This window comes from Trachurus trachurus, assembly GCF_905171665.1.
Source record: "Trachurus trachurus genome assembly, chromosome: 10".
Taxonomy (NCBI): domain Eukaryota; kingdom Metazoa; phylum Chordata; class Actinopteri; order Carangiformes; family Carangidae; genus Trachurus; species Trachurus trachurus.
In genome coordinates, this window is record NC_139894.1 from 38,291,087 (window position 1) to 38,300,640 (window position 9,554).

Consider the following 9,554-nt stretch of genomic DNA (forward strand, 5'->3'; position numbering starts at 1 on the left):
AGTCACAGGCTCCTGCCTCAACAGCTATTACAGTCTATTGATGAGGATTAGTCTGTTCAATACTGAACCGACTGTACTGATAATTGATTTTCCAGTGCTGATCAATGTTCAGCATCAGCTTCTTCACAGTAATCAAGGACATTTCGCGCAGTACATTTGTGAGGTACTTGTACTCTCTTTGAGTATTTCCTTGTTTTGCTACTTCCTGCTTGTACTGCAGCTCATGTACCTGGCAGGTGAAGCTACTGGTCACTTTCCAGCTGCAGCAAACTTACACCCACAAACACTCTGGATTATTAATCATTGGATATCATAAATATTTTGTTGACAAATCTTTTAGAGCAGCAACAGTTGTTCAATCAATATTTTTCAAGCAGAAATTTACATTTTTTAGCCTCAAAAACTGAAGATTTCCTTGTTTTCTCTGTTTGATTTGACTGGAAACTGAATATTTTGGTCTCTTTGATTGTTGCAGTCACAAAACAAGACATCTGAAGACATGGCCTCAGACTGAGAGGAACTTGAACGCATTATTTGTCTGTATTTTGTGACATTTGATGGAGGAAATAAGTCGAGGCCCGGTTGTTGTCTTTGTAATAATCAGCTGTAGCTTGTTTGATCCAGTGGTTTTCTACAGGGACGCTGTCCACACAGAGACTGTGTCACATCAGCTCAGTGGATCTCAGTCCTTGTGTGTGTCAGTGGATGGAAACAGTGGTCCATGGATCATGTTGCTGGGCTGCAGCTTCATGGCACCATCTAGTGGACTGATAGTAGAAGTACAGCAGATGATGGCAGCTTCCTCTTCCTCACTGCTGTGACTGCATTCAACTGACACTGATATGAAGCAGAGGAGAAGAGCCAATCAGTGGAGGAGCAGCTGGAGACATGATGGACATGTGAGCTGCTGTGCAGATGAATGATGTGTGTTTCCTCTGCAGGTGAAGCTACAAAGTGTGTGTGAGCTGATGTGGATGTGAGCTCAGCAGCATGGATCAGTGTGAGGACAGAGAGGAGGGAGCCCCTCCCTCTAAAACCACTCTGTGGGGGGGACGTCAGAGCCAGACCACAGGTCAAAGGTCAGATGAGCATCTCTAACTGTCCATGAATCAGATCACTGCTCCATCATTATTCACACTCAAAGCTCTGTGTGTGTTGTGTTCAAGGCCAAAGCAGCAGCACAAGCCTCAGTCTGCTGGACCTGGACCTGGATCCAGTGATGAGTCTGTTAGTAGCGACTCATCACTGGATCGTCCTATTGGCTTAAGTCGATCTCCAACATGCATATTTATCAGTTGTGTTGTGGTTTCAGGATCCAGCAGCAGAGACCAGACTCTCCTGAACCCAGCTGTCTGTCTTTAAAGAGCAACGACTCAAAGGACTTTCCCATTGACTTTAAAGGAGGACGTGGATCAGCTGATCAGATGTAAGCTGTAACTGACAGTCAGACTCAGGTTATTGTAGAAAAGAACCAGTTTGTACGACGTGTTGTTGGACCAGGTCTGAAACCAAAGTGTCTCTGTCTGTTGTGAACATCCTCAGGGGACATATAAAGTCCATCTTGTATCATCTCTCTGTCCTGATGTTGACTTGACACTGATTCCTCCACAGAGTGGACCAGGAGAGCTCAGAGGTTCCCAGTGGTCATTCTGCCCAGCAGCATCAAACACACCTGGACTCCATATTTATGGTGAGGACATGTCCAACAGCTGCTGTTACATCAGTTGTGTTCACCATCATCTCCATGCTGCACTTTGACACCAGTGGATTGTCAGTCTGTCAGGTTTTAGTTTGATGCTGTCACTCATAGAGTTTCTGTTCCAGCTGCTGGAGGAGAACATGGTCACTTTTGTGAAGAACGAGCTGAAGAAGATCCACAAGACTCTGAGTCCAGATTACCCAGAATGCTCAGGGAGTCAGAGGGAGGATGAGGAGGTGTTGGACGGTGAGGATGAAGAGCAGAGGAGGAGCAGCAGAAAGGCCTTAGTGAAGATCACAGTGAACTTCCTGAGGAGGATGAAGCAGGAGGAGCTGGCTGAGCATCTGCAGAGCAGTAAGAGGATTTCTCTAAAGCAGGGGTACTCAAATACATTTGTCAAAGGGCCAGAATTTTTCTTAACAGACACCTTGGGGGCTGCACATTCAAATAGGCCTAGATTGAAATTAAATTCACCTTTTTCGTCTAATAATTTAAATATTTTTATATTACTTGTAAGCACATAATTTTTATTTATACACTTCATGGTGTTTTGTATGATAGCCTATAAAATGAAAAATCTTGACATTATCATATCAACATTTACATATCATGCTGGAGCTTTACACTGCTGACTTGTATCCTCAGACATGCCCTGTGATTTTCAACTTAAATATGACCTGACCATCACAGGACATGTCTGACTCTGTTCTGAGGATACAAGTCATTGGTCCTGAAATGTGTGTTTCTCTTCTATAATACACATTCTACATCTCGGAGGAGATGTCTTTCCACACATGGGCTTCCTTCACCTTTCAAACGAGGCAGAGCTCAGTGGGAAACAGTAGGAGAGACACAGGCCGATGGAACCGGGACAGCGGGGGAGAAGCAGGTCGTGCAGCTGTGCGCCGCAGACATGCACGGGAAAACAATCGCGTCTCATCAAATGCGCGCGGCTACATTGAATGGGTTTGAGTGCGCGCAAAAGACGCTTCATCTGAACGGCCCCCCATGCATGATGCACACACAGTTGAACCAAGACGGCGGTGAAAATCACCCATGGTCTCTGCAGACAGGCAGGGAAAACCCTGCAGTCCAGCCCGCTCCCCAAACACTCGTGCATGGTGATTTGGGTTCGTCGGCGTTTCTGTATCCCAGTGCAGGGCCTCACAGGCACACACAAACGCTCCGCACGTGTTTCCATGTCCCAGCGCTTTGACTTACAGGCGCACGGAGCCCGAGAAATACAGTATACAGTAATATGTAAACTAGTAGAACTCAGTCGCGGGTCTGATTGGAAGGTTCGGCGGGCCGGATGCGGCCCGCGGGCCGCCTATTGAGTACTGCTGCTCTAAAGATTCAACATGATGGACAAATGAGACGTTCACTGACATCAACACATGGAGGCAAGGGCGTCAGTTTACCTTGAAAAGTGGTGGGGACAATAAGCACACCAGCATCCCCCCCCCACCCCCCCCCTCCCCCCGCACCGTACCACCGCACCTGACAACGTCTCCCAGGCCGCCATAGGTTACCGTTCTCAAATTAAAGCTGAGTCTCAACCAGACTCTGGTCTCTTAGTCGACCGGGTCTGACTCCAAGTTTAAATGAGCAAAGACCCAACCAGGTCCGACCAGTGTTGAAGCCTGCGGACTGATGAGCATTCATTTTTTATCAATTCTCCGCCGGACCGTGGCGTAGTTGTGATCATAGAGACATGACAGGTGGGGCATGACAAGCTGGTGACCAGCTGTGGTACACTACAGTAGGTCACATCAATTTGCGCATCTGTGTTTTTTTATATAACATTTATATGCACATCGAGAGTGAGTGAGTGAGCAAGTGCAAGAGAAACAGCGGGTGTGCACCAGCCAGCAAACATCTAAACAGCCATCATTTGGATAAACCTACCTACAAAGTGACATAATAACCGCGCTACAGCGAGAAATGAAACAGCTGCCGGTTGCGGCGAGATGCATTCAGGGAAACTTGTCATACCCCTCGTTTGTAGTGTGCCCCTGAAAAATCTCAGTTTCAAGGGCCAGATAGCCCTACCACTTCCCCCTAACCCTCGTCTGAACCAGAATTGGGACACCCCTACCACTACATGTAAATGCGCAAAACGAAGGGTTAGGGCCAAGGGCTAGGGCTAAGGGGGGAATTGGAATTCACTCATAGTCATTATTTGGAGAAATTAAAATGTTATATTTTCTTTTTGAATCTTACTTTGTTTTTGTTTATTCAGGAACTCCTGGTCCAGTTGGTAGACGTAAACTGAAATCTGACCTGAAGAAGAAGTTCCAGTTTGTGTTTGAGGGGATCTCTAAAGCAGGAAACCCAACCCTTCTGAACCAGATCTACACAGAGCTCTACATCACAGAGGGAGGGGCTGGAGAGGTCAATGATGAACACGAGGTCAGACAGATTGAAACAGCGTCCAGGAAACCAGACAGACCAGAAACAACCATCAGACATGAAGACATCTTTAAAGTCCCACCTGGAAGAGACCGACCAATCAGAACAGTGATGACAAAGGGAGTGGCTGGCATTGGGAAAACAGTCTTAACACAGAAGTTCACTCTGGACTGGGCTGAAGACAAAGACAACCAGGACATACAGTTCATATTCCCCTTCCCCTTCAGAGAGCTGAATGTGCTGAAAGAAATAAAGTTCAGCTTGGTGGAACTTGTTCATCACTTCTTCTCTGAAACCAAAGAAGCAGGAATCTGCAGGTTTGATCAGTTCCAGGTCGTCTTCATCTTTGACGGTCTGGACGAGTGTCGACTTCCTCTGGACTTCCACAACACTGAGATCCTGACTGATGTGACAGAGTCCACCTCAGTCAACGTGCTGCTGACCAACCTCATCAGGGGGAACCTGCTTCCCTCTGCTCGCCTCTGGATAACCACACGACCTGCAGCAGCCAATCAGATCCCTCCTCAGTGTGTTGACATGGTGACAGAGGTCAGAGGGTTCACTGACCCACAGAAGGAGGAGTACTTCAGGAAGAGGTTCAGGGATAAGGGGCAGGCCAGAAAGATCATCTCCCACATCAAGACCTCACGAAGCCTCCACATCATGTGCCACATCCCAGTCTTCTGCTGGATCACTGCTACAGTTCTGGAGGAGCTGTTGAAGACCAGAGAGGGAGGAGAGCTGCCCAAGACCCTGACTGAGATGTACATCCACTTCCTGGTGGTTCATCTAAAACTGAAGAAGGTCAAGTATGATGGAGGAGCTGAGACAGATCCACACTGGAGTCCAGAGAGCAGGAAGATGATTGAGTCTCTGGGAAAACTGGCTTTTGAGCAGCTGCAGAGAGGAAACCTGGTCTTCTATGAATCAGACCTGACAGAGTGTGGCATCGATATCAGAGCAGCCTCAGTGTACTCAGGAGTGTTCACACAGATCTTTAAAGAGGAGAGAGGCCTGTACCAGGACAAGGTGTTCTGCTTCGTCCATCTGAGTGTTCAGGAGTTTCTGGCTGCTCTTCATGTCCATCTGACCTTCATCAACTCTGGACTCAATCTACTGTCACAACAACAAACAACCTCCAAGAAGACTGAAACAACAGAAGTCGAATCTGCAGAGACAAACCTCTACCAGAGCGCTGTGGACGAGGCCTTACAGAGTCCAAATGGACACCTGGACTTGTTCCTCCGCTTCCTCCTAGGTCTTTCACTGCAGACCAATCAGACTCTCCTACGAGGTCTGATGACACAGACAGGAAGTGACTCACGGTCCAATCAGGAAACAGTCCAGTACATCAAGAAGAAGATTGAAGAGACTCCCACTGTAGAGAAAAGCATCAACCTGTTCCACTGTCTGAATGAACTGAATGATCGTTCTCTAGTGGAGGACATCCAACAGTCCCTGAGATCAGGACCTCTCTCCACAGATAAACTGTCTCCTGCTCAATGGTCGGCTCTGGTCTTCATCTTACTGTCATCAGAAGAAGATCTGGATGAGTTTGATCTGAAGAAATTCTCTGCTTCAGAGGAGGCTCTTCTGAGGCTGCTGCCAGTGGTCAAAGCCTCTAACAAAGCTCTGTAAGTGTAGAGATAGCTGGATTTATTCATCATTATATGAAAAAACTTTTGTTTTCGCAACAGAAAGAGATAATAAACTCCTTTCTTCTTTAATTCCTCATGATCATCTCTTCAGACTGAGCGGATGTAACCTCTCAGAGAGAAGCTGTGAAGCTCTATCCTCAGTCCTCAGCTCCCAGTCCTCTAGTCTGAGACACCTGGACCTGAATACCAACAACCTGCAGGACTCTGGAGTGAAGCTGCTGTCTGGTGGACTGGAGAGTCCACACTGTAGACTGGAGACTCTCAGGTGAGGATCCATCCAGCTGTTTATCTGATGAAACTTGAACACAGCAGCAGGTGTTGACAGAGGGTTCCTGTGTGTTATTGTGTGTGTTCAGTCTGTCAGGATGTCTGATCACAGAGGAAGGCTGTGCTTCCCTGGCCTCAGCTCTGAGCTCCAACCCCTCCCATCTGAGACACCTGGACCTGAGCTACAATCATCCAGGAGCCTCGGGAGTGAAGCTGCTGTCTGCTGGACTGGAGGATCCAGACTGGAGACTGGACTCTCTCAGGTATGGAGAGGCTGCTGCAGCCACACACACTGTCTGATAGAGGAGGAGGAGCTGGAACATTTTCTATGGCCCCGTTCACACCTGGTCACACCTGGTATTAACATCTGTCTCAGGTGATTGATGACATCAGATCCCATCACTCAGACCATATACAGAGGTGGTGTAGGTCACAGTGAAGCTCCGCCCACTCCACTGATGTCCTCTGTCACAGTCTGACTCGTCCCAACACAGTTTATACTGAAGCCACAATCTCAGAGTGTTTCAAACATGAGCTGTGCAGCTTTCATCAGTCACAGTGATGAACTACTGAGGCGGGTGATGCGACTTTTCACTTGTTCAATGTTTAGTTAGTTAGTTCCCGGATAAAATAGCTTTTTTCCGACCAGGTGATGCATTGTAAATTTTTTCTTTCTATCGTGCTCTTGAACTGGTGTATTATTTTGAGACGGGACTTCTCGTACGCGTCGGAAATACGTTGATTAATTGTCCCTCATTGACAACAGAGTACTGCCTGTGTCTCGGTGCAGGGCGATGCGCCAGTGTTTCTCGGTGCGGGAGACCAGAGACCTCTCTACTACATATAATGTACTTAAAGGGGAACTATGCAAGTCTGCTCGCTTTTCCGCCGTTTCGGTTACGCTCCTCTCACCCATGTGGATTTGTTTACAACGAAGCCGGCGAAAAATCTATAAATGGAGTGACGCATAACGTTACATAACATATACAATGTTACGATGTGTGTGTTTGTGCAGTCTTAAAGCTTCAGTTGGTAACAGTTATTCAGTCATATTTGCTGGAACTGTCACTATATTCTGATAGTCAGACATTACAGTAGGAGCCATGTATTTTTACCTTAATTAAATGGCTCCGGAGTAATTGTGATCGTTAACTACATGGCTTGTGACTTGTTACGAGTGAGAATGGAGGCTCTCTGTCTTCACCTGGCATCTCACGGCTGTAAACCAACCTTGCAACATCAGTGTAGTACCTGGCCACCGCCCTGGTGTCACAACACAAATGCGCTCCGTAACCCGTAATCTTTTGTTTATGACGGTTAAGACTACACAAACACACGCCCTAACATCGTATATGTTATGTAACATTACCCACCACTCCATTTATTGATTTTTTGCCGGCTTCTTTGTAAACAAATGCACATGGCTGAGAGGAGCGTAACCAAAACAGCGGAAAAGCGAGCAGACTTGCATAGTTCCCCTTTAATGAAAGTCTCCAGCAGCTGGAGCTTCACTTCTTATCTCAGACCATGTGCTGCACTTCTTCTTCTTTCTCTTCTTCTTCTCTGCCTTTCTTGGTGAAAACGACGAGACAAACTCCGTGAGTGATGCCGGAGAAAAGGAACAGTTTGTGAAGGGGAGAGCACCATTCAACCAGGAGCCGAGTAATGGCTGGAGTTATTGGCTCATTCAGTCCCTTCGACGAAAGCACGGAGCAATGGAGCTCCTATACAGAGCGCTTTGGCTATTTTGTTGTGGCTAATGGAATAAAGGATGATAAGTTGGTGCCCATTTTTTGAGACTTAAACCTGCTACGTTGCCTTCTACAACCAGCAAAACCAGGCAGTAAAACTTGTACAGAAATTGTGGACACACTGACCAAACATTTTCCTCCTGCTCTGCATCATCACTAGATAATGACTCCAGCTCCTTCTTCTCCTTCTGTGCTCAGTGTTCATCCATACATACAAGCCTCCATGTGAACAGAGTGATAAAACAGTGTGTGTGTGAGAGCCATGTAATGTCCATGTGTGCATGCTGACAGAGAAGGTGCTGCTCTGACCCCCCTCCTCCTTTCAGGGTGGAGCCTGCTGGAGTCCCATGGTTGACACCAGGTCTGAGGAAGTGTAAGTGTGTTTTGACTTTGAGCAGCACATTCAACCATCTTCACACTGTCGCATCACTGACGTCATGAGTCTTCATCAAACAGTCAATAACTGATCACATGATCAATAACTGCAGCTGTGTCTTGTTCTCTCCATCAGATTCCTGTCAACTCACAATCGACACAAACACAGTGAACACACTGATCAAACTGTCTGACAACAACAGGAAGGCGACATGGGTGGAGGAGGATCAGTCATATCCTGATCATCCAGACAGATTTGACCAGTGTCGTCAGCTGCTGTGTTCAACTGGTCTGACTGGTCGCTGTTACTGGGAGGTGGAGTGGAGAGGAGACGTTGAGATATCAGTGAGTTCCAAAGGAATCAGCAGGAAAGGAGACAGTGGAGACTGTGAGTTTGGACTGAACGATCAGTCCTGCAGTCTGAGCTGCTATCATGGACGTTACTACATCAGGCACCATAACAGATCGATACCTATCACCTCCTCCTCCTCCTCCTCCTCCTCCTCCTCCTCCTCCTCCTCCTCTGTCTCTAACAGAGTAGCAGTGTATGTGGACTGTCCTGCTGGCTCTCTGTCCTTCTACAGAGTCTCCTCTGACTCACTGATCCACCTCTACACCTTCACCACCACCTTCACTCAACCTCTCTATCCTGGGTTGGGGTTCCTCTGGTCCAGGTCTGGTTCCTCAGCGAGTCTCTGTTGAGTGAACCAGAGTCTTCTCATGTTACAGAAACCTTCTCACTGTTGAACAGACAGTTCAGTCTCTACATTTTTTTTTTTTTTTCTCTCTCTCTACATGTCTGTCTCTGTCTCTCACTCACGTTTTCACATTCATTCTCAATGATTCTTGTAAACTTCTCCCTCTTCCTTTAGAGATGGAAGCGTCAATTATTACAGGACAAAAACCATGTTAACGTTTAGTTTGGTAAGAGCCTGATGTTCCTGTCTTTTCACAATAAAAGCATCAGTCTCAGTGTTTGGTGTTTCTGAATGTGAGGACGACTGAGCCAGTTCAGACTAAAGCCAATCAGATCTTAGATCAATCAAGAGTATATTCTTCAGAATATATTTATTAGAGTCGTTTCACCTGTTTCTCTCTGTCACTCCACTGACACAATGGGGCCTTTTGTTTAATACATGTGACTTTGGCTTTGTCTTCACTTTGACTTGATGAGCGTACCGGCAATGAGCCTGTCGTATATTGATAATATTTTGTGATTTATTCATTTTAGATAAAGCCTTACATCTATATTCACCACCAGGGGGCAGCGGTTTTCATTCCCTTGTGTGCACTCACATCAAGCAGATTCTGATTTGAAAATGTAAAGTTTTAAAAACAACTAATCCAGAGGGGAGGATGAGGGACTGCGGCTGATATTTAGCAGTTATGCTA

The 9,554-nt window shown here is 46.7% G+C and overlaps 1 protein-coding gene across 1 annotated transcript; it reads left to right on the forward strand.

Moving 5' to 3' along the window:
• Positions 1-931: 931 nt before the first annotated feature.
• Positions 932-8,864, forward strand: LOC310992119 (protein NLRC3-like; the record flags this gene model as incomplete). Its single annotated transcript, XM_083980113.1, has 9 exons — positions 932-1,079; positions 1,313-1,426; positions 1,612-1,690; positions 1,825-2,053; positions 3,942-5,745; positions 5,861-6,034; positions 6,126-6,299; positions 8,114-8,160; positions 8,299-8,864. Exons 1-9 carry the CDS (start codon positions 991-993, stop codon positions 8,862-8,864), a joined length of 3,276 nt encoding a protein of 1,091 aa, XP_083836239.1. The 5' UTR covers positions 932-990.
• Positions 8,865-9,554: the final 690 nt, after the last annotated feature.